This window comes from Phalacrocorax carbo, chromosome 1 (genome assembly GCF_963921805.1).
Source record: "Phalacrocorax carbo chromosome 1, bPhaCar2.1, whole genome shotgun sequence".
Lineage (NCBI taxonomy): Eukaryota > Metazoa > Chordata > Aves > Suliformes > Phalacrocoracidae > Phalacrocorax > Phalacrocorax carbo.
This window is the reverse complement of record NC_087513.1, coordinates 175147905-175174037: the sequence shown is the minus strand read 5'-3', so window position 1 is coordinate 175174037 and position 26133 is coordinate 175147905. Positions and strand designations below refer to the sequence as shown.

Below are 26133 nucleotides of genomic sequence, written 5' to 3'. Positions count from 1 at the left end.
TACCTCTACTGATCACAGTAAAAGTTTTGCCTGCAGACATGTTATAGATTTCTATTCCTCAATGGTCTATATTTCAGCTTATTTGGACACTGTGTATAGATATGAATTCAGACCAAACTAAGTCTCCTCTGAGCTGAAAATTTGCCTTTTCGGGGTTTGGTCACTTCTTTCTGTATTAAGATGGATAGAGCTTCCTAAACATTTGTGTGTGTGTATATATATATGTATGTATGTATGTATGTATATATATATAAAATGGCTAGAAAATGCAGTAGAGGTTTCAAAGTTGGATACATTAAGAGAAATCATGACTGGCTGGTTCAAAAGCATTTATCTCAATGCTATCATTACAAACCTTTGGTAACTAATAAGGAAGGCCATTTTAAAATTCCGTTTGACAAGCCAAGCTCAAAAAACCAGACTGCCTTTCATGTGAGGTAGCACAGCTTGTGAAAACAGTTGAATCATACCTTTACTGCATTTCTGAAAGAGTTTTTTCCTTTCAAAAGTATTTCACTGTAAATATCAAAGACCATATCCAGTCTTTTGCTTAGGTCCCTTTGTACCCTTTTCTGCCCTTTCAGTGTGCCTGAAAAAGCAACAGAGGATTACTCTGGCAGAAAGAAAATCTGCTGGGTAGAAGTGAGGGGAAGGTAATAATTTTCATTGGTGCTGGACTGTATTGCTCAATCTGTCCACACCTGATCTAGGAATCAGACTATAGGAGAGGAAAGATATCTATCCCTGCTGCCTTGGTTATGCCAATGAACAGGAGTTCACTGGCAAGAGCTGAAAAAATAATTTTCTGAATGGAAAGTATTAATGAAATCTTTTTTCTGTGTGTAAGTTTGCAATGGTATTTCATGTATTTGGAGGAGTAATTAAGTAATAAAGAAAATTAAAAATATATACAGTTTGACCAAAACAAAGTGAAGGGAAAAAAAAGTCATAAAGTGTTTGCAATTAAAGAAATAGTAACTACTGATGGAAAATATTGAGAGAAAAACACACTTTACATAGATAATGTAATTACAGCAAAGTTCTACTTCCTAGGTTAGAAAGTATAGTTTCCTAATAAAAAGAACCTGTTTCAAGTAAATTTAATTCTAATCAAAATTATTGGGGCTACATTATCTCTACAAGATCACTGACTGATTCTACCAGTTAAAAATGTTCATAACTGTATCAGGCTATAAGGTAGTTAAGGCAAAATAGTCTTTCGAAATTAATCATCTACTACAGCATGACCTTAAGGCCTTTTATTTGCTCTATTATTTATATTTAAAAAAATAATACAGTGAATCTGTCATTAAATAAGAAATTGTTATTGAATTCACAGAATTACTTTGTGCTAGACTGAGCTAATGTGGTTATGATATTCATCTTCTTTATGAGTTTAATAGTTTTAGACCATACAGCTGTTTCATTTTGTTCTGTCTCAGTATCCATTTATTGCACAATTTTAGATATTAAAATATCTACACCTTTTTATAGTTTCTACAGTTAAGGAAGAATATTTTCAATGTGTCCCTCTTTCCCTATAGCGGAAGGCAGAATAATGGTCTTTTTGAGAAAAGAGTTTGATCAAAAGCAGCAGTTAATAAACAGCACATTTAGAAAACATTAGCAGTGTCAAAACTCTCATAAAGGAACCTGAAATAAATCTAAAGGATTTAAATTAAAGTATAAATTTATTTATAGGTCAAAGTACTTTTAGAGTAAAATATAGTAAGAATAGAGACAAGACTTTAAAAGTTACTATGAAAAAATTCTAAGGCTGATAGAGTTAGTCTTTGAAATAGGTTTAACATTCCCTCCATTGCAAAAGGGTTTTGTAAAATTAGTTACACTTATAAAATACCTAATAAGCAATTAATATCATCCTAAGTCAAATTTCATTTTACTTTCTAGTTGGGTAGATAATGTAAGATCTGTTATGGAAACAGATGTGAAATCATGAATTTTTTTTACAAGGAAAAGCACTGCTGTATTTCAGTATTAGGCAAAATATTAATGTCTCATAAAATACTGATTTTAGAGTGTTTGTAGTCAGAATATTTTGGTCAGAAAGGATGCAGTATCAAAGATTTTCTTGCTTTACCTGACTGTAATTATGTATGTCAACTATAGTATTTTCTTAGTTCAGATGTATTAGTAAAAGAGTAACTGAATCATCAATGAGGCACAAGACCAAAGAAACCCTCAAGCAAAAACAGCCATGAAAAAAAAATGCTTTGATGGGAAATATAATTGTTTCAGTCATACTTATCTTGTTAGATTGGCATGAAATTTTGAAGTGTTATTCAGCTTTAAAAATCACAATTACAGCATATTAATACTTCATTTATTTAAGAATATTGAGCTAGTTCCATAGTTTTTACTGAACTATGAAAATTATCAGTGCATTGCAATTATATGGATGACTAGAAAAAAAGTCTTAGATCATTTAGTCTGTGACCTTCGCAACGAACAAATCCTTCTCAATTCAATGAATTCAACCAATAAAGAAAATTCAGCTGAAGTTGGCCTACTGAGTCAAAAGACATTTCATTTTATCCCAATATTAGTTATTAAGAAGTTAATCAAGTTTCAAATTAGAAAAATAGAAATATCAGTTAACAGTGGAGATAGCATGGCATTCTGTTCTGCTGAGTATAGGAGATAATTGATACCTGCTGTAAGGGCTATTGCCCATAAAGATGTTTAGCTGAGTATCAAATTAGATATTTAGCTTGCTTTAATTTCAGTAAGATTTAGGTGTTTAAATATCCTTCCAGATTTACACATAAGTGGAAATAAGAAAGTGTATACACATGTACAAACACACACATTAATACGTGCATGTATAGCTGTGTGGATAGAATGCAAGTAAATGCCTGCATTTGGTCGGGGGAGTATCTCTAGACTTCTCTGACTGCACTGAACCAGGGCTTCCTTCAGGTCCCAGCATATAGGCACTAAGTAGTCTTTGAGATAGGCTGGGATTCTCATACATCATCTCCCACTAAAGATAATCATTGAAAGCCAGACTTTCAGAATAATCCAGAATGTGGGATGCTAATATCTTTCGCAGTTTTGACCATGAGAGATATGACAGTCATTGCTGTATGCTTTTAGGAGTCTGTGCTTAATTGTGGAAGCTGTACAATTAAAAAATTGGCTGTGAATCTTTCTAGGCATTATCCACACTGCCTCCCTTTGTCTAGATTGGAATGTGTGTTACATTTAAAAGCTTAAGTTAGATGAAGTGACCCAATTGCCTTTTCCTGTCAGGTATTAGGACTGAGTAAGCTAACTTGTCATGTCTGCTTTGTCTGAAGTACCCTTCCATGCCCAAATTAACACATACCGTACTATATTATGTTCATTATCTATGTAGAATTTGTTGTTCATTACAAATTTTGCAGGAAAAAAAAAAAAAGAATTATGTAGCAAAGACAAAATGTTTCTTATTACAAAATCTGAACGGCAGACCTTACAGCCAATGACAGCCATGCTAGCTGTACACCAATCAACAGTCAGCTAGTCCAAAAATCTTGTTTGTGTGGGTGATGGACGAAGAGAAGTGCATGGTAGGGTGTATGCACTAAAAGATGCAGGTGTGCAGTAAATATGCAAAATAGAAACATGGCCTAAGCATCTGGGAGCCTGACCATAGCATAACAAGAGAAAACAGGCTCATCAAGTTCCTACCCTACAATGTAGCAATGTCATTAGCATGTGCCATGTTTCCTAACAATCACTTGGGTTCTAAAGAGCAATACAGCCTAGCTGCATACGCATCTGCCTTGGACTGTAGGAAAGATATTGGTTTTACTGTAAAGTTTCATGATTTTTAATTATCCTCTTCTAAGAGTCACATATATTTACACATAAAAAGAAGTAAGCCTGTGTAGACTCCTATTTTACAGGCTGGATGTAAAATATGAAGTTAAATCTTGCTTGAAAAAGACAGAATATGATGCATATTGAATTGAATTGCACATTCACTGAGCTGCATGGGATCCCCACATAGGAAATATGAATTTGTGTGCAAAAGTACAAAAGATCAGACCGGGGCACTGAATTAGTAATAAGCCTTAATGATTCTGCTAAGAGAGACTGCCACAGATAGTTTATTATATGATGCATGAAAGGCAAAGAAGCAGAACTCCTGGAGGAGGTTGTAATCAGCCACGCAATCAAGTTTTGTAGGTGGTTATATGAATGTAATACATTACTAATTCTCTTGTGCCACACACTGAACTGCTATTAAGGACTTTGTGGAATTATTAACCTATGCCTGTCCGAGGTCAGTAGACAGCGAATATACTCCTGTGAGTGAATAACTACACAACAGTTTTGAGAACCTTTCTTGTGCACACACTAATTTGGTTTGAATTTTGCTGTTTTCTTGAAAATGAAGGTTCAGCAAGCTAAATTTTCTGATGTTCGCATTGTAATAACGCATAATAGTCATAAGGGACATGTTAAACTAAAGCAACTGCTCTTTCATTCCAGCTTTGTTTCATTAAATGACCTGAAAACAAAACATTCCCCTGTGCATACAGCAAGGCCTGTATTGGCCAGCTCTCTGTGTTTTCCACTGAAAAAGAAAAAGAGAATAGCTGGAAAAGTAATGCTAAGACAACAATCCAATTTCTCGAAATCCATTACTAAATGAATCCAACTATTGCAAAACTGGTGGGACTGAATGAATGTAAATGAATATGAATGAATAAAAAAAAATATTTTAAAGAAAGCTAGATATTATTAAAGCCTCTCCACCTAACAAATGAAACTGAAAACATAACAAATTAATTTGCATGGGTGTGAAGGGACACAATTGTGAATAGGTATATACATACGTATTGTTAAAAAAAAATCATTAGTGTCCCCTATTTCTATGAATGCTTAAGTAGAATTAATAGAATGTGGAAGCCATTCCAAATTCTATCTGCCACAATAAAGCAACAGACAAAATCTGACATAGCCAATCGATAATAAACAATTTCATAAAGGACACAACCACAAAATCACATTTTTATGTTGGCCTGCCTTTCAATAAAGATTTCAAAAGGGAATACATTCAAATATTAGTGATTAAGATAAACAAGAAAAAGGAAGGAAACATAATTGATGGAGAAAGATAAGGCTTTCCAAACAACTCCAGTGTTAAAGATGTTGGATTGGATTAAGATGATCTGTCTTTAGGGTTTTGTTCCTATAAAAGAAAATATCTCTGTGTCAGTTTAAGCATCTGCTCTTAGTATTTCTATTGCATTTTACTTCTTAAAAAAAATCACCAGACATAATTCTGACATCTTTCTTGAGATTATAAATTGTGACTCGTCCTCAAATGTCTAAGCATTTAGTTACTTCCTTTGGTACTGAACTTATGAAAAAAGAATCACAGATAATGCTTTGGCACCAACGTCCTGAAAGCTCAAATGTTTTATAAATGTTCAACTTAGATTTTTTAAAAACTGTTATAAAAAAACATATGTGAACCATGGCTAGAGCTGGTCATTTGCCCCAAGACTTGCTGCTTGGGTACTTGAAGCACATCCCCATTTTTAATCTTTGACTAATTTAAATGGCTTGCTTACTGGTTTCTAATATTCCTTTATTTTCCAAACTCTACTTAGACAACATTTGATAGGAAACCTGATCTCCGAACTCAACACAAAGATGTCCTGTGTGTGGCAATTACTTCATCATTAAAAGTGTGCAAAAATCAATATTGCTATTGTACTGGCTGTAAGTGCCCAGGCGCTGGCAGTGTGGGATGCAGGGGCTGCCCCGTGCCGGACACGGCCGGTTCCAGCCAGCTCCAACCCACCCATCGCAGGGCACTGCTGAGCCCCTCGGCCAAGGTGGGGGTGCCTTGGGGAAAAGGTATTTTAGAAAGGGCAGCAAATGCCACAAAGACAGAGTGAGGAGGGGAAAAAGAGAGTGAGAAACAGCAGAGGGAACACCAAGGTCAGAGAAGGAGGAGGAGGTGCTCCATGGCACCAAAGCAGATATCTGCACTGCAGCCTGTGGAGGACACCATGCAGGAGCACCAGGATGTTTCCTGAAGGACTGCACCCTATGGCGAGTCCATGATGGAGCAAGGGAAATATGTGAGGAGGAAGGAGCAGCAGATGGACTGACCGCAACTCCCATTCCCCATCGCCCTGCACCACTCAAGGATAGGGGTAGAGGAATCAGGAATGAAAGAAATAAGTTGAGTCTGGGAAAGGGGGGAAGAAAGGTGCTGTTTTAAAATTTGTCTTTGTTTCTTATTACACAGAATCCATTTTTATTTGCACTAATCTACATTAATTTTCCCCAAGTTGAGACTGTTTTGCCTGTGACAGTAATTGGTAAGTGATCTTGCTCTCTTTATCTCAGCCCATGAGCAATCTCATCTTATTTTCTCCCCGTCTGACGAAGGAGAGTGACTGAGCGGCTGGGTGGGCATTTGACTGTTAGCTAAGGCTGAAGGCTAACCCACCACAGTAATGCATAAGTAATTCCGAATACACAGCACCCATTTTCTCCTTCCCTTATTGTACACTGCCTAAACACAGATGGAGACTGTAAAACCAATTGTAATGTGTTGCTGTACGCTTCTACGGGAGAACTTATCTTGGGCCGCATATCTCCGGGACACAGGGCTCTACCCACCCTGGGGACAGTGATGCACAGACATCAATATGATGGATACAAAATGTCCGTTTATGTAGCTGCGTCACACGCTTATATAGCTCTTGCGCTTCCTGTTCCTGCCACTCCTATGGGGAGGAGTCTATCTTTCCGTCACATCCCGTGATCTTCCGGTCGCCGATCCCTGTCTATTCCCCTACATAATGAAAATGTTAATACTAATTATAATAATAAAAAAAACATTGCTGCTTCTCTGTTGAAAGGATCAGATACAAATCAGATGGATATTAATGGGGAGTAATATTCTCCTGCATCATTTCTCATTGTTCTTTTACTTTTCTTCAGAGAAAACACTTATAAAACTTTTTTTCTCAAACAAAAGAAAAGTAAAAGATTATTTCAAAAGGCACTTATTCTATTCTATTGTTCTATTTTTAAAAGTTAAGATTAGACAATTCCTTGCTTTTTGCCACCTATCATAGATCAAAAATAGTGTGTGATATTTGATATAAACAGCAGCAGCAGGTGGAAATATCAAGTTCACTAAAGCACAACTTTGAGGATGTGCCAATCAATAAAGGGCAGAACTCCCGTCTCCTTGGTTTTGCAGGATGTTACCATGTGAATGAATTGCTTCCCAGTGCATGTCAGAGTCATTCTATTTGCTGCTTAATTCAGTGTACTGCTGTGATGTTCTCCCATTTAAAGTCAATCTGCAAATTTTACTAACAGCTGAGTATTTTTTTCTTTTTGCAGCACAGGTTTTTTTTATATCTGTTAAAGAGAACAAAAGTAAAAGGCCAATCTTTTTGCCATGAAAGCTATAGTTACATAAAATGAATGTTGATAATTTCCAATGTAAAAGTAGAAATTCAGGATTTTTTTTTTTCTGTGATGTAATTTTTATGGCCATATAATAGGAAAATCTAGAGAATTTTCAGTTAGGTGTGTGTCACACAATTATTTGGAATAACATAAATCTGTATGATACAAAAAGTCTCTTTTGGGTATATATTCCAGAGGAAAGTGGGTAAACATAACTTCATTCTTACTCACAGTTTTCCCACTAGATTTAAATTTGTTCTGAAATTAAATTACATGAAAAAAAGTTAGTGTAAAGGTTCAGTGTTCTCAAGGAATGCATGCTTCATATATTAGAGAGTTGTGAAATAGAAAGCTAATAAATCACTACTGTAGTCTTGGAGGCAACTACACTTTAAGATACTGAAAAGATTAGTATTTATTGGAATGAAATTATCAACTAGATGTTTTTCCTTCTTGATTTTAAAAATGAAGAAAGGAAGACACAATCTTGAAACAGTAAGTGACAATTTTAAAAAGCTTCTGAAAAAGATTTTTTTGTACATTTGGTTCCTTGATGCTTCTAACTTATGCTGTAGAAGAGTACTATGGCTTCAGCATTCTCTCCTGTGAACTACAGAATGCCACGCTTACATAGGTACATGTTACTCATGTCGGTCCCCAAAGAGCAATTCAAATAAATCATCCCCATGTCTGACCTCTCCCGTTATCTGCATATAAAAAGCACCATCCTTTCCTGATTTTTTAAAAATTTCTACGTTAGTGTAAGTCTCCATTTCACATTTAATATTTTAACACCTACATCTGTTGCTGATATGAGAGAGTTCATGCACTCTTTCTTTTCCAGTCCGTGCAACAGGGTTGTTAACGGTAACAAGACAGAAAAGATGGTACTGTTTCCAGATCAGGATAAGCTACTGACCATGTTTCTTCCCATGAAACTCTACAGTCGTGGCAAGTCTACAGTAGCTACCAAATCATGTTAAAAATTGTTAAAGGTGTCAAGTTAAAAAAAAAAAAAGAAAAAAATATATTTATATACGCTAAGGCTAACACTCTTCACACTTCCACTACTGTTTAACTATAAGAAAGGTCTGAGGATGAAGGAGATGGAATCTCCAAAGCCTCAATACAGATCGTTACTGCTACACAGAACAAATTGTTGATTTGGGAAAACAAAGGCATGTTACTGAAAAGGAGAATTCTCAGATTCCAACTTTTGATGTTCCATGAAAACAGATTATATTGCTCTTTCGATGAACCAATAAACAAACATTTAGAACCTGATGAGAGTTTGGTGTCCACCCTCTTGTTGTCTCCCTATCATTTTTATTTCACCTCTGCTTTCCCATCTGAGTTTTATTTATTTGTATGCATCTGTTCCTTTGCCAGCTGTAATACTTCTGTTGCTTTTCTTTAGCATGACAGGCATTCATGATAATCATGGCACTCCCTGTTCAAACTTTGCACTTTCACTTAATTTTTTTCAACATGCATGACCAAAATCAAACACAGTAAACCAAATAGCATAAATATTTCCACAATGAATAAAACTTTATGTATTCTTCAGTTGCATTTCAGTTTTTCACAGATTCCTTCTACTGTTTTTTCTGTACTAACAAGGTACAGAGCCTTTTTTTTCCCTCTTCTGCCACTTTCTACCATTAGTTTCCTTCAAATACAAGACTTGTTCATTCACATATGTACTCTTAAATATCCCATTTATGTTGCTGCTTAGGGTCATCCCAATACTTCTGTGGAACAGTGCATGTCCCACATGACAATGTTACCTTTGGTGTCACTTTGAATGGTCTGACGATATAACTAGCATGCTCCTGCTGTTATACTCCTTTATCCTAAACCTGATCTTTTAAGAATTCCAAGAGTAACTTTGTGATGTCCTAATTGTCACAGTTCTTTTCTTCTTAAAATCCATGTGCTATTCATCTTTTTTCCATCTTATCTAATTATTTGCTGTATGACACCGGATAAGCTGCTTTATTGAAATTTTGGTGCAATGAATCTGCTGTGTGTCTTTTGTCTAGAAAACCACCTGTCCCTTTTATTATTTCTTCTAGCTGCACCTTAGGTTTAGGAAGCATCTTAAGGAAAGGAATATTGCTTGTGTTCCCAACTGAGGATAGCAACTAATATATCCTATTACTATGGGAAATCTGAGGGTAGTAAGCAGGTGATGTTCATGCTTAGAGACAAAGATGTTCCATTAAGCCCTCATGGGTGAAACTGCATTGTGATCTCAAAATGCAATAATGAACCTGATTATACAAAAGAAACCTGTCAAATGGACTAAGATAAAAAGAAAAGAAAAAAACACTTATTTTTTCTGTTTTTCTGATGAATGCAGCAAGATTTTATAACTTCAATAAATAAAGGGTTTTTTTCAGATTATGATGCACATGTTGGCACAATCCTTTCAGGTTTTAGGAAAGATTTTGATACAATACAGCATTTTAAGTTTAAATTTAAATGTATATTTCAGTGAAAAAAACCCATTTATTTCTCTGTGCCCTGTTTTGCCCAGTTCAGATAGTATCACTGTCCAGTTTTTGAGCAGCAAAATAATTGATAACTGACATTGATAATTGATTCGAAACATAGGTAAGCATAAAAGGTTCAATATATTAAGAACTAATAAGAAGTTACCTACAAATCAACCATCCCAGAGCCTAAGGAGATCAGAATCTAAAAGTTCTATTTTTTATTTCTACCATAACCTTAAAGAAAAATATGGTTTTCATCCATTTTCTTGTTAAAATCATAGAATCATAGAATTGTTTAGGTTGGAAAAGACCTTTAAGTTCATCAAGTTCATCCACAAACCTAACACTGACAAGCCCACCACTAAACCTTGTCCCTAAGCACCACATCTACAGGTCTTTTGAATACCTCCAGGGATGGTGACTCCACCACCTCTCTGGGCAGCCTGTTCCAATGCCTGGCAACTCCTTCTGTGAAGAATTTTTTCCTAATATCCAATCCAAACCTACTCTGATGCAACTTGAGGCTGTTTCCTCTCATCGTATCACACCTTACTTGGGAGAAGAGACTGACACACACCTCACTACAATCTCCTTCCAGGTAGTTGTAGAGAGTGGTGAGGTCTCCTCTCAGCCTCCTCTTCTCCAGCCTAAACAACCCCAGTTCCCTCAGATGCTCCTCAGAAGACTTTTTCTCCAGACCTTTCACCAGCTTCGTTGCCCTTCTTGTAAAATGCTCCAGCACCTCAATGTCCTTCTTGTAGTGAGGAGCCCAAAACTGAACACAGTATTCAAGGTGCAGCCTCACCAGTGCCAAGTACAGGGCCATGGTCTCTTCCCTACAGTATTCCTGATACAAGCCAGGATGCTGTTGGCCTTCTTGGCCACCTGGGCACACTGCTGGCTCATATTCAGCCGGCTGTCAACCAACACCCCCAAGTCCTTTTCAGCTGGGCAGCTTTCCAGCCACTCTTCCCCAGTAAAAAGAATGTATAATTTTGTTCTGCTTGAAATTACTTTAACTGGAAAACCAATGAAGCAGACCACAGAGGTATGGAAGATCGTAATAGTTTCCAGCATAAAAACACAAAAGAAGAGCCTATATTTTTTCAAGTATTTACGCAGCTCACACTTGAGATCTTTAGTATTCAGCATTCCTTTAATGTGAAGTGCCCAAAGCAGTGCAGAACACACACACACGTAGAGTAGTTTCTAACACTCTCACTTCGAAGATACTCTAACCCTGTTGCATTTTATTTATTTGTTTATTTAGTTCAGTGCAGAAGAAAAGAAACATAAGGAATAACCAGGAAAGACTCCTCAGAACTTCCTCCTTTTAAAAGTTAAAGCCAATGTCTTGTTTCTCATTGAGATATCCATTTCTAATATCCCTAGATTTTATTTTTTTAAATAAAATCTGTAAATATTTGCCTATTTCAAAGCAAAAAGTTTAGATGAGGAATGCAGCATATGTCAGTTTTGTGGAGCAACAGTATAGTAAGAATAGCACCAGAGAGTTGAAAGGTTTGGTCCTTACATATGTTTTCAAGTTTCAGTTCTTGGCATATGGGATGTTTTTTAAAGACGGTTATTAAAATTAGAAAAAAAATTTATTTGCTCCAGTGAGACCACTGCCTTTCAGTTTTTGATTGTGTCCATTCCACCTTTCTGAGACATCGATAACACCTCTTTTCATTTAAAGGTGTTCTACATAAGTCATGCAAAATTTAGTTCAGTGTTTATTAACTGAGAAGCATTAAACACATGCTTAGCTGTGCAAAAGAAACATACCTGGAATACATGCACATCATCACATGCAGCTCTTCATAATTTTAGATCTATATTTGCAGGGTTATTTGTCTAGATCTTTTCTCTGCTAGTTTGCTGCATGGCTCATACACCATTGAAACAGATTCTTTTAGAGTAACAGGGTTATTAAAGCAGCTTTGTCCATTTGATCTACTCTGGAACATTTCAATGCCACTGTGACTTAGTAAGAGAAAGCAATGACAATTAAGCTTCAGTGGTTTGCAGATGATTTCACAACATAAAACTAACTTCTAATGTCATGGATGAGAAGTAGATCATCTGAGTATATGATACTGTGAATTAAATATAATACTAATAACGAATGCATCCAATAAAGCCTATTTAATCCAGAGTTACGCTGCAAAAAGGACATAACTGTAATATGACAAACTCATAAAATTAGTTAATGCTTTTAAAGCCTGTGGTTTTAATTAATTTGAGATTCATTTTTTTAAAAAGATTGTATCTGCATATTGTCATAATGATGGGATTATGGGTACTCTCTCAGACCTGCTGCTGCAGCTACGGAAAGGTACACAATTTCCTATAGGTCTTGTTACCTCCTTGTTTGTAGGCTAAATGAAGCTCACTGTTTGACTTTTGTATTCAGTGACTCTTACAGTCAGTGCAAAGAGTCTGACAATCCCAAAAATCAATTTGGCCTACTTATCTCAAGTCTGTATCTTAGGTGTGATAAGCACGACCTAATATAAAGGGTTTTTGAGAGTTTATCCAACTGTGTAATCAAAACTGAATGATTTGCAACTGGAAGAAATGGATAGGCAAAATTTAGCGGGTTCTTGAATTATGCAATAGCATAGTCTACCATGAAACCCAATAGCCTTAATAAGTCCTTTTTTTCCCTATTTACTTCTAATCCTAACTTCTATTAAATATTTTCTTGATGTCCTCAACATTTACTCTCTAATTCCATCCACATCTGCAGCTGTTTCTCACCCTTTCTCCCTTGCAGTTCAGTATCAGTAAAGTATGAGGAAAATAATATTCCAGAAATTTGCCTTACTCCATTTCTCCCACTACTCCCAAGGGATTCTTTACTGACTGCCCTTTATTTATGTTTTGTTGTCTACAGTGGGATTCACTTTTCCCACTTAAGATATCAAAAACATAGAAGTCAGAATCTGAGACAGAGTCCTCAGGTTTCCTATGCAGTTAGTGGCGAAAAACGGGCACTTATAGAGCACAATTTATGCTGTCCTAACATAAATGTCTAAAATAAGTAAGAAAAAAGATATCCTAAAAGTACATATTTCTTACATTGACCATAAGGTGAGTTTAGGATGATTGGCTCAGTTGTAGATGTCTATACAAAAATATCTGAAGTTAGGTCTGATGAGTTCCTCTCCCACCTCTAAATTTTCACAGTTCACACCATATTCTTTTTAGCCACATAGCTAAAAGCAAGTACTTTAAAAGTGATAAGCAACAAGTAATACATCACATTAATGTAAAATGAATTTTAACAACTGCCACATTAAAATTTTTAAAAAATGAAAGTCATAAAAGAGAAACAGACTCTGAACACAATTAGAATTACAGGTTTGATGCAGTCTGACTGGATTGACAAGAATCAAATTTCTGTTTATTTCCTATGTTTCATGGGTCAATGTTTGGCTGAAGCAAGGTACAAAATGCATATACAACAAATCTTATCACTGGGTACATGACTATATTAGATGGATAAACTCAGTTGATTAACTAGAACTGACACATACAACACATAAAAGTCAGATGAGTCAGCTGACAGTTTGTCCTGAATTGTTTTATACCATACACACTGAAATTTCAGGTCTATATTCTTAAACATTTGCTATAAATATTAAACAAAAATAATGTAGAAAATATACATAAATTACTTATTTTAAATAAATGTAAGTGCTATGAGATATAGGAGGGTGTGCACAACTGTGTCTACATTTTAAATGATACCCTCTGTTGAACATGCTAAAAGTGATTCACTACTGTGTGTCACAGTTATTCATCCCTCTATGAAATGCATTTCAACCATATAAGAATACCCTACTCACTTGCCATTTAACGCTGCGACTCCAACAGTGCTTCTGGCGATTGACATACTTGCCACAAATGTCCACTGCTGACTTTGAGGGTCCCATCTCTCAACTGTATTCAAATAACTCCAACCATCATGTCCTCCTACTGCATAAATAGGCCCTTCAAGCACTGTAACTCCTAAAATGGAGAAGAGAGTAAGAGAAGATAAAAGTATGCTTTAACAATAGTATAAAAAAATTCCAAAACACAGCTAACAAATGAACTTGGTTATTCAAAGTGGAAATGGAAACACCAGTTTGAGATTTGATTAATTATGGATTAACAAACAGGAATAAAATTAATGCCACTCCACATGGCTTTGTGAAAAATAGCTCTTCTCAAACAAACCTAATTTCATTCTTTGAGAAGATTGTTTTCTTCATAGAATAACCTCTTAATGATGTGACAGTCTTATATTTTTGTATACTGTTTAACTTCGTATCTCCTAACACTCTGATCATGAATAAGCTCCTTAGAATATCAGTAAAGCACATGATAAATAAATTACAGATGGGACACCTGATAGATCTCAAATTATGGGTAACCTAAGGGGGATTTAACTGAATGGAATTGCTTCTACCAGGGTTCCATAAGGAAGGGAAAGAAGTCTGATGTTTTCAGCATTTTTGTCAATTATGTGGAAGAAAATATACAATTTTTTACCAGCAGGAACCTCACTGGACTGGCACAGAATCAAAAAGCATATTCAAAGGCTCAAGCAAGTAACTTACAGTGAGAAACTTAAGCTTCTTCAACAATTTACCTTAACAAAAAAAAAAAGAAATAACAAGAGAATGGGTACCTTCACAGGAAAATAATGTTGGATAGGTAAGGATTCTTTTATCTAGTGAAGAAAAGTACAAAAAAATGTAAAGCATGGAAGTTGGAGTAGGCAAAACTTAAATAAGAAACAAATTTTTAACTATCGGGTTTTAATCACTCATTCAAAGGAACTGATGAATTCTCTATCTCACAGTATCTTCAGCTAAGTTTAGAAAGCTCTGGAAGATAAGTTATAGCTAAGCACCATTTGTTACAGTACAGTGAGGTCAGTAATTCCATTCTATGAATCCATGATCCAAAATGAGCATCGTTCTGAAAATCTCAGACTAAATCCAATCCTATTCCTAAGTCAGTGTCTTTTTTTTCCCACTTCTTTTCACATGATTTGAACTCACCTGAAGTCAGAAAACAGTAGATCATTAAAGTTTCAGAGAATGGGTTTAATTTTTTTCCTGCAGAAAAATTTATCTTTTAATTTAAAACTGTGTAAAGTTTCCACTTTTTGGATAGAACTGTGTTTTGTTCTATTTCAGAAAACTTATTCATTCAAAGCTTAATTTGCCATTAAAAATGATATTTATCAATGAGTTTTAACAAGTCTCATCTTGTGCAGTTCACAGAAAATGTTCTTGCACTTCAGACATTAGTTTTGGTTTTGGTTTAAACTTAAAAAAAAATAAATATTAAAAACCCTTACTAACCCTTACTGAAATTTTCCTTCTTACAAAGTTTGAGCCTCATCTTTTTCTGTAGAACCTTCTGTAAACTCTTTCTCCAATTTCTTCTGGTATGAAGGGTCTTGCTTATAAATGCTTTTTATTCAATCGCATGTTTCAGCTATAATTTTTCCAGAATATTAAAGTAGAAAATAATTTAAATTAATGATTCATATAGCTTAATATCTTATCTCAGAATGCAACCAGTAGCAAACATGTGGGAAGATGTGTCAGTGTTCACATTGAAAACCAGGAGATAATAAGATAATATGCTGTAGTTGTGGTTTTGTTTGAATTTTATTATTATTTGATTGGGTTTTTTACCCTAATATCTAATAGCTAGAAATATTCTTAAATCCTCAACAAACAGGTTTACATTGTCAAAAAAGTATTTGCTACAAATTGTTATAACAACACTGTACTCTTTACCTTTTAATTTATATACTCTTCACTTAATACAAAGTTAAATAGAAAATCAAATTCTTGTTGGGATAAAAAACTAATCATATGCAAAGAAAGTTTAGGAATGTGAATGTTTCTATCCACATCCATGCATATATAATTGGTGTCTACATAAACACACAAAACCTCTCTCACCTTCACACATAAGCAGCGTTGTATTTATTATGCAGTGAATTTAACAGCAAAACTATGATGCATGTCAAAACACATCTCATCAGTTTTGAAATTTCCACCTTTTACTTCCTCATATAGCTTATTTGCTTTTTCATTAGGACATAAAGAGTTCTCCTCAATTTATAGTTTTTATCTCATTCACTATTTCATACTCTTTGTCATGTCCCTTCATATCTAAGTTTTATTCATGTCTTTTTTCCTGCTGTAAATTAGGCCATCCCAATTATTTCAGGCACTTTTTGTAGTAAATTTGCTTTCCTCTTAATCAAAATACTGTTCTTCCTGCATTTTCATGTTTGGTTTTGGTTTTGTGGGTTTTTTGGTTTTTGTTTGTTTGTTTTTAAGACAATAAAAACTGGTAAGGTCGTTGCATTAATGTAATGGATCTTCTCTCCACATTTCCTGTTGTACTTTTAAACTGGGCTTTATACAGAAAATAGTCTTCTTTATAATGGGAACTTTACTGGGTTTATACAATGCATGTAGAATCCTATGAGATGCACAGATCCTTCAGATTTTTTCCCCAATGTCTTTTACTTTGCATTTACCACTTGCTGTTGCATTGAGAATTCAGCTGGCTTTTAATGTTCATCAGAAAGATCTTTGAATTTGTCTGACCTTACTCAATAACTTCTACATACTTTGCTATCATGATGTTCAATTCCATTTCCACAGAAATTAGTCTTACATTGACACAAGGAAATGCTGCATTTAGAAAACTGCCAAAATAAAAATGTTGGTTTGGTGTGAGATTCATGTCGTGCTCTTCTGCCAAAAGGTGTGAATATAGTTACAGCTACACCAATGAAGAAATACAGAAGTTTATTTTGCTTGGAGAACTTTAACGGATTCAATACAAGATTGCCTGTTTGAGTTTGCCAGTTTGTGTTGTTGCTAATAGGAAAATTTACTATAGGAAAGTTATTCTTTTCATACACGACAAAGACAGAGGGCTTTTGTACAAAAGTAAGCTTCCATGCTGCTGACTATAGCACATGCTAACTTGCTACCGGATTACACATTTAAAATATCTTCTTTACAGAATGCCAAATGCATTGACACCCTTACTTTTGCTCCTTAAGAACTGGTTCAGATCTTGCCCACTATGTTTTAAAATACTGGACAAATACATTCTGAAATTCTGAATTCCATTCTGTTTTGGTATAATTCTGGCTGTATATGTGAAAGAAATAATTGTGTTGGACTATGTAAATTCAATATATTAATGTCTGGATTCCAGTTGTATAATAAGTAAATGAAAAAACCCAAAAAGTTGCTGCATTCTGTGAAAGTAGCATTATGTCTATTTTAAGCATTTTGCCTCCTTTTTAAAAAAAATTTTCTCTGACATTTGTAGATATCTGAGAAATACAAGTGCAAAGTGGAACAGATTGTAGTCACAGCTGGTAGTGAGTTCCTTTAATGGTACACCCACGAAAATGAATGGATGCAGATGTTGTACATGTGAAGAATGTAAATAGTATGGAGGAGCTTCAGAAAGAATTACAAAAGAACCATTTAAAATCTGGAAAACCTGCTGGAAATTCCATAAAAGAAGTAGGGTTTATCAAGATATTTTTTCCAAGAGGTTATCAAACCATCATGTATAAGTACCTGCATAAAGAAAAGATTGATTAAGAGTCTAACTGTAAAAGGAATAATAAGATCTAATGACTGGAATTAGCAACCTGTTAAATTAAGCCTGAGAACAATATTCCATATTTTAACCAATGATGGTCAGGATGTATTGGAATTATGAATTTAGGAATGTGTTAGTTTCTGTGTTGCTTCAAGTTTTTGTATCTACACTGACACATTTTTAGACAGACATGCTTAAAATCCTTGAGATTGCATGACCTCAAGGCAGAAATCACGGGGAGAAATTCTGTGTTCCTCTTGCAGAAAGTCAGTCTACATGATCACAGCAGTAACATCAGGCCATAAAATTCATGAGTCTATATAAATTTGCTAAATTTGGGCATGGATATCACAGTAACTTTGGTACAGACTGTCTCTTTCAGTATTTGTTCTGCATAGAATATATCTTCTTTTCCCAAGATAACAAATCTGAAACCTTGGCTAGACAAACCTGTCAAACTGATAATTGCAGGAGGTCTACTGATGACAGGTTGAAATGACAGAAATGTAAGATTTAGCACATCATTTAAAATATCATGACATAGAGAATGAGGTGCTTTGTGGGACAGACATCTCTGTGAGACAAGCAGCTAGGCCTCTGGAGTGAAAGTTATTGCGTAATATGTTTTTTCTTTCTGTTGTTTAACAGTAAATCAATTTTTTCTCTTTGATTTTTCATTCATGCACTCTCATTCCCACTCCAGTTAAGTCTCATAATCTTCCATCCACTCTTCATCTATTGCTTAACACAGGTTGCATAGCAGAGATACTATGGGTGTAGGGGCAACAGAAAGTCATCTGCTGAAAACTGACCGCTCTATTATGATATATCAAAGACCTTTTCATGATTTGGTCTGTCAAATAGCACTGTGAAATAAGAGCAAACTGGTTGAATACTTATTCTTGGCTTCCCAGTCATACATCTTTCCAGAGAGCCATAGCAAACCAAATAGTTTAATCTGAAGAAAAACCTGGATGCTATTTTGAGAATAGTTTGCTCTGTATTGTTTGAAATTAAAAATATTCAAGGAGCAGGATCTGGCACTCAGCTATCACAACTATCAGTGCCCTATCCTTCCTCTCACTTTCCCTCTATTCCATTTTGTGTTAATATGCCATATAATAAGAAGAGCTCCTGCAGAAAGATCTGAGGTGATCTACCCCAGAGCTTCATGGCTACCCTGAAAGGGAGGAGAACACATTTTCGGTCGCTGGAACCTAGATATCCCACTGTCCAGGTAATGAACTTAATTACTAATATAGGAAAACTTAGTGACTCATAGAGGCAGCTCTAATGCTTGAAAAAAAAAACAACTTAAATTCCAGATATCTTTACGTAAGTCAAATAAATAAATAAACATGCACCTTGCAATACTGGTGAATCAAGTAAATACACGTAATTAGACCTTGCAACATTCTAGAAGCAGCCAAAATCACGTTCTCAATAATTTTTCCATTAATTTTTAAGATGCTTTATGTGAATAGTTCCTTTTGATCATTCAAACTGAATAATCACTCTCAAAATATTGCCTTCTCAGGTCATTGCAGAGCTGCTGGGGAGTTTGCCAAATTTATACAGATTTTGGATATTAATGGGACAGGAATATACAGGTAAAATTAGAATTTACAAAAGTAGGGCTGAGTCTTCAAAAAAAGTGTTACTTCCCTAATAAATGCTTTCATTCCTTTAAACAACCAATAATTTTCTTTATGAAGCATGTATAAAATACATAGTTTCAACTACAGCAATAATTCTATGAAATAACTTGATGATTGTTTTAATAAAACCAAATCAAATCGATAAAGGCTGTTACTTCTGTGATGCAATGCCAATAAAAATCTTTCATTCCCTCTTCACTATTGATTGACACTGTTGATTGACTACTATTGATTGACTACTATTGATTGTTGATTGACAGCTATTGATTGACACTTTTGATTGACAACAAATTGATATTTGTTAATAACAATACACAATGATGTATATATAGTTTTAGAGGTGGAAAAAAAAATCACTTCATACATATTTGAGACATCTATGCGTGTGTGACAGAAAAGGTAACCAAAGGGAACAAGCCCAAAGTAAAAACCCAAGTAACTTGTTTTTATAGAAATATTAGGGGTTTTTCCTCTTCTTTTTCTAGGTACCCATACTGTACAGTTTTGTTTTGTTTCATTTTGTAAGTCATGCTATGAAGCATCGTCAATTTCTTCAACTACTTTTTACTCAGAGGACTATATATTGTCTTACAGGACACAGTAGTCTCCTTGACTTTCACCCTTTCTAAATGTGAAGTTGATGATGCTGATTCTGTTTTGCTGATGATTTCTCCTAAAGGTAAGAATGCCCAGAAAGAGACCAGCTATAACATTCACCCTCTTGCCTAGCATGATGATTATAGGAAGTAGGAGAAATACTGACTGTAATCCCTTAATACATCCAACTTTCTGGTTAAGAAAGTAAAACATCTCCAGGTTAGGCAGTTACAATTTGAAAGACTGGACTACCTTGACCAATTTTCCTTCCTCTTATATGCAGTAGCAGCTTGTTTACTGTCAATCACTTTCAGCTTACATTTCAATACAAGTATCATATGGGAATACTAAGACTATACCAATTTAGTCTTAAAAAGAAAGAGTGTGCTGAAGATGAAAAGACCATTAAAGGCTGCTGAAAGAAATCTGTAGATTCTATAGTATACTTTGAAATGGAATAGTTATTTAAGCATGAGCAATAAGCCTGGCTTATAACCACTAAGGATTTATAAAATATCGTCAGCAAGCAATTGCTGAAGTTATTTAAATACAGTGTTAAAACTGACAAAAAAAATTGGCAAGGTTCTGTGCATTATTATAATCTGATCTTGTGTCAGGCTAAAAACAAAACTGGTTGAGACCTGAAAAACAAGGTGTTCAATGGGCTGTTTCTGTTACTGTTGTCCTATTGTAGTTTCAGACTCCCAGAATCACTTACAGTAGACCAGTTGCAGAGCAGTTGAGGTTGGCAGGCATCTCTGGAGATTGTCTAACCAACCCCACTGGGCAAAGCAGGGTCACCTAGAGCCAGTTGCCCAGGACCACATCCAGATGGCTTTTAAAGAATTCCTAGGATAGAGACTCCACAGCCTCTCTGGGAAATCCATGTACCAACCTCACAGTAAAAAAGTTAGTTTTCTTTACATTTAGATGGTATTTCCTGTACTTCAGCCTGTATTTCACTCTATATCAGGGAGGACACCATGGCTCCATTTTCTTTACTCCCTCCCATTAGGTATTTAAACATACTGAGACCCCTGAGACTTCTCTACTCCAGGCTAAACAGTCCCAGCTCTCTCAGGCTCTCCTCATGTGTGAAATTCTCATCTCTTAATCCTCTTTGTGGCCCTTTGCTGGACTCCTCACTCTAGTAAGTCAATGGCTCTCTTGCACTGGAGAACCCAGAACTGGTCACAGTACTCCATACGTCTCTCGCCAGGGCTGATTAGCAGGGAAGATCATCTCCCTCATCCTGCCTGCAATGTTCTTCCTAATGCAACACAGGATAGTGTTGGCCACCTTTGCTGCAACCACACATTACTGGCTCTTGTCCAACTGGTTGTCCACCAGGACCCCCAGGATCTTTCCATCAGCTCGTTTTCCAGACTGTTGAGGTTTCTCTGATGGCAGCATAACCACCAACCACTCCTCACTGCACATACACTGCCCTCAGTAGAGTTTCTGGCCCTCTTTTGTGGAAGCTGCTGCACACACTGTTGCATCTGTTGGCTGCCTCTATTACCTGCGCTCAGACCCAGCTATCTATGAAACCCCATAGTCTGATTCTTGCATTATGTTTACTAAGCAGCCAAGTTGGAAAAGTTCTAAGCAGTGCAGAAGTATTTATTTTCACCATTAGGCAGTACTCGCACCATATGTTTCATAAAAAATTACAATGAGTAGTAGTGATAAGGTAATAACCTCCTCTGGCAAATAAATAAATACACCCTTTACATTACATCAGACTGTATCACATATGAAGAATTCCACAGCAGATTGTGTCATATATGAGGAATTCAAGATTCAAGCATTACTGGTTCTTCTGGTTTGCTCTCAGAGCTTAGATGCCAGAACTTCTATGTGATTTCTATACCACACATATGGATTAAAAGGTAGCCACAAAGGTATTGCTTTTAGCCTCCCCATCACACAGAATGGAGTGCAGTACATCTCACCTCTTTATCAAAACCTGTACTAAAGTTACTGAACAGGCCATGATAACCACAAATGGCAATACTGCAATCGAAATATTAAGGGATGCATTCTACCAAGATCACAAAGCAAAATATTTTCCAGTAAAATGGATGAAACAAGACTATTCTCTTTTCTGAATGTTCCAGGTCATTTGTTTTAATAGAAAAAAAATTAAATTCATTTTAAGTAGTCCGTGTTGAAATGTCAGAGTTCCAATCCTATTAGCACACTGCAGAATTCCTCCTCCTTAAAGAGCAAAGGTACTGAACTCTATATACATTTTATTTTTTCTAAACGGTGCAGCCAATTTCTGAATGGTCTCTTGAGATGAGATTTTTTTATCCTTTTGTAGTCAAGATACTGAACAGTGTGCTAGAAGATCAGAGTTCATCTTGACTTCATGGAACAGGTTTTCATGCTCACCTTAAGTGTCCTACACTAAACTGAAATCAGAGCGCATAATTTTGTGGTTTTCTGTGTTCTGTGTCCACTAGATCATAAATATCCATCTAGATTTGTCCTCAGAATGTAGATCATGTTTTTATTAAAACATATTATATAGAATGGCTTTTCCTGTTCCTAAATGAGAAAATAACAATTTCCAGCTGACACCTAAAGTCTTATTGTCATTAAGCAAAATGCATACAAGAAAAATATTGTCATCTCTTTCAGGACTCTTTGCTAAGAGAAAAAGGAAACCCGGCCCTCACAGCTTTTCTTCCTGCATCTCATCTTCAACAACTTGACAAAACCAGTTTAACGCACAAAAAAAGAAGAAATCCTCTTGGACTTAACATTCCACATGATACTAGTGCTTTGTTATTTTTTGCTGAGAAAAGCAATCATACATCCAGAAAGGGAGGCCTTTATTGTAAGAGAATTACATTAAAAATAATCAAGGTTATTATTTATCTGAATTAAAAAACTGGAAACTGGTGGAATCAGATCTTATATATTTTTTTTAATTTGTAGAAAATAATAATTCTGGCATTGAGGGACTAATTTATCCTATCCATCTTTTGATTAATTACTTTTATTTTCATAACATTCCGAACAGTTTGGTTTTACGAGTTTGCATACATTGACTGGACAGCTGAGACTAGAAACCCAACTATGAAGATTTCTTTTAGGAAAGGAAACAACTTTTTTTCTTAAGAGGAGGTATGCTTTCAGTAATATATTGCGCTGTTAGGTGCACAGTAAGGCGTACAGTAAGTACAGTAGAAAGAAATCTTAATATTTCCCTGAAAATGATGAAAACCTTAGTAAGTCAATGTTTGTTATTTATTCAGTCATACAGAAGTCAGTACCTATTAAACTTTGTTTCCTGTAATGAAGATGCTTTTTGGGGAATATGTATCATCTTACTTAAAAAGTGTACTCGATAAATTGTCTCAACATATTGCTGTCCATCAGCCAAATCTGAAATTGGCAGATTCCTGAACTAACATTTTTTGAAAATAATACTACAGTAAATTTTGCAGACCAATTATATCCACAGACCAGGAAAACAAACAAAAAAAAAGTACAAGAAAGAAGGATAATCAGTTGCAGTACCATGTTAGTTACTATACACTTGGAAGAACAATTTTTTTCTACCTGAAAAATAATTCTCCTAAGTATCTAGACTTAGAGATTTATGAAAGCAAATAGTTTTATTTTTTAGCTAAATGAAATCTAAAATTGAACATTGTCCAGTGTGCAATGGCAGGCATTTTCCTTTTGATTGCCTTTATAAAGCTATGTAGCAAAAAACCCATTGTGTCTAATTAGGTGCTGAGATCTGTACAGTTTCAATTATTTATACTTGGAGATTGGAATGGGATTTTTAAATTGCTTTTCTGTGATGTTACAAAATAATGGAACACTGCCTATCATATTTATAACTCTGCCTTTCCTTATCTGCACAATAGACCTAATTTCACACAGTGAAATTTTTAAAACTGTCAGTTTTAATGAAATAACAGGAAATACAGTTTCATACTGACACTTTTGGATACAAAATGGCAAAGAAAAAATTATCTATGGTGTTAGCTTTACTGTAGTCTCTGCATTCTGATATTTGTAGAGACACAGAATTTTAATGGGAAGGATAAACTTGTATCCAACAACTAATTTTTTAAATAAGGGAATTACCTTTTAAGAAGAGGGCATACATATGCTGTATCATGACATTGAAGGTGAGGAGAAAAAAATCAGTGACTTCTTATCCAAGTATTAAACTTGGTTAAGTAACACCCAGACTTTACTCCCCCGTTTTAAGCCCTGCATTTATTTAGTTTCCAGGTAGCTGTAAATTTCTAACGATCTCCTTTCTCACCCACATCCACAGAAGCATACTTTGACAATTCTGCATTAATTGTAACTAATATTGCTGTTTTTCCTTACTCTGTTCTTGCCTCTTTAGGTCTTAAACCACTTTTCTTCCATACTACTGGCAACAACATAAAGAAAAGTAATGAAGGTAAAGTCCAATTTGTTTTAAATTATGCATCAATTAATTTAACCTCTCATATAATTTTCACAACCACAATCTTAACTGGGTGTTAAATACAAGTATAGTTCTTTGGATGCTGCATATAGGACTGCCACAGGCCAAGCTGGGAATTTAGTATGGAACAAATGGAGAATTAGACCTGACCTGCCTTACTTAGTGAATATTCAGTGACACATTGTTGAAAATACCTCTTCCTATGTTTATTCACAGGCAGGTATCAAGGCTTATTAAAAGAATTATAAAAATACCCCTGCCCTCTTGGGCCAGAAGATATTATACTGATATGTTAATATAATGCAAATTTATAGAAGTAAAGATCTGCCTGCTGCCTCTTTATTTATATTCTGTTTTGTAGATGAGACACCAGATTCTCAACTCTGCCACACTATTATCCTGAGAACCTGACTCAGAAATTATTATAAGTGTTGCCATTATGATTTGTAGCTCTTCAGTGAATTGGGTCATGATCTACTACTTACTAAGGGTGCAAAGTACAATGACAAGGTACTTAATAATTCAGAAAAAATATCTCTGTAATGCTCCCAATGATTAGGAGAAAAATCCAAAGCAAAAATCTAATATACATGCAAATCAATATTGCAGAGAAAATACTTTAAAAGGTTCAGGTCTTCTGTCAACAGTGAAAGCTAGAATGATGTATTTCCCCTGAGATTTCAACATTAAAAGATAACAATCATTTAACTACATAGAGGTACATGGTACTAGTCAATACTGCACAAAAGAAAGATTCTTAAACTAATGTCTAAATTTCAGCTGCTTCTGAAGGCTAAACAATACAACTATGTCAGAACATTGTTATGCTCTGGTAAGCAAGCCTGTTGAAGAGCCATTCCACTCTACTTAATGCTCAGGTGGTTATAGGCTTGGGCTTTTCTTTGGTGTGCTTGGCTTTTGAATTGGGGTTTTGTGGGTTTGTTTTGTTTTGTTTTGGTTTTGTTTTTCTTTTAAATCTGTGGCTGTGCAGTAATCACCACATAGAGAGGAACACATATCTCCAGCATAGTACTGCCTTGTGAGATGCTGATGTACCCAGAGAGATTTACCATTGCAGAAAAGCAAGACACTTCCAGCAATATCTTGACTCAAAGAACCTGTTTGGGACACAGGACATGAGTCTTTCTCCTTGAGCTGTTCTGTTGTCCATTCCAGTCATACTGCTAAGTTAATGCTAGCAAATAATCTTTTGTACAAGATTGTAAATGAAGAAGGAACAGATTAAAGGTGGAAACTGTTTTATTCATTTGCAGAAATAGCAAAGCAGTTGACGTTTTTGTTTGTACTCATGAATCAAAAATATGATGTACAAATGTGTTCTTCATGACTGAAAGTATTGTTTATGACTGCCCATCTGTCAGGGTCCAAAAGCATCTCAGATTTCCTTCATGAGCAGAACATTCTGCAGATTTGACATGTATAGAATGCATCAAATTCACAGCTCTGTTGATTTAAGCTTGATTTGAAGAGACATCATAGTCATATGCTCAGAGTATATAAATATCCAACAATTGAGCTGCATACATCTGGAAACAGGGAATGTCATTGCCTAATGCAGTAGAATTTGGTTGGTACTATACAAGTCTGGTTGTATGAAGGGCTGTATTATTCTCAGGCTGATTACTGGGCTTGATTGTTTCAAAATAAAAAACATGTAATGAGCAAATCACAGATATTGGCATGCTCTAACAAACTAATTTCTGGAAAAGTTTTCTTTACCAGTGTTCTAGCTTTTAACAGTATAGCAAACATGCTGCAAAGATAAGACAATATCTTTCAAGAATTC

General features: G+C 35.3%; 1 protein-coding gene across 1 annotated transcript in view; it reads right to left on the bottom strand.

Moving 5' to 3' along the window:
- The window catches only part of KLHL1 (kelch like family member 1), a 254532-nt gene that overhangs the window by 12729 nt on the left and 215670 nt on the right, over window positions 1–26133 (bottom strand). Inside the window, exon 8 of the mRNA XM_064440768.1 lies at window positions 13808–13970. Coding sequence (XP_064296838.1) covers window positions 13808–13970 — 163 coding nt within the window. The remainder of the gene's footprint in view (window positions 1–13807; window positions 13971–26133) is intronic.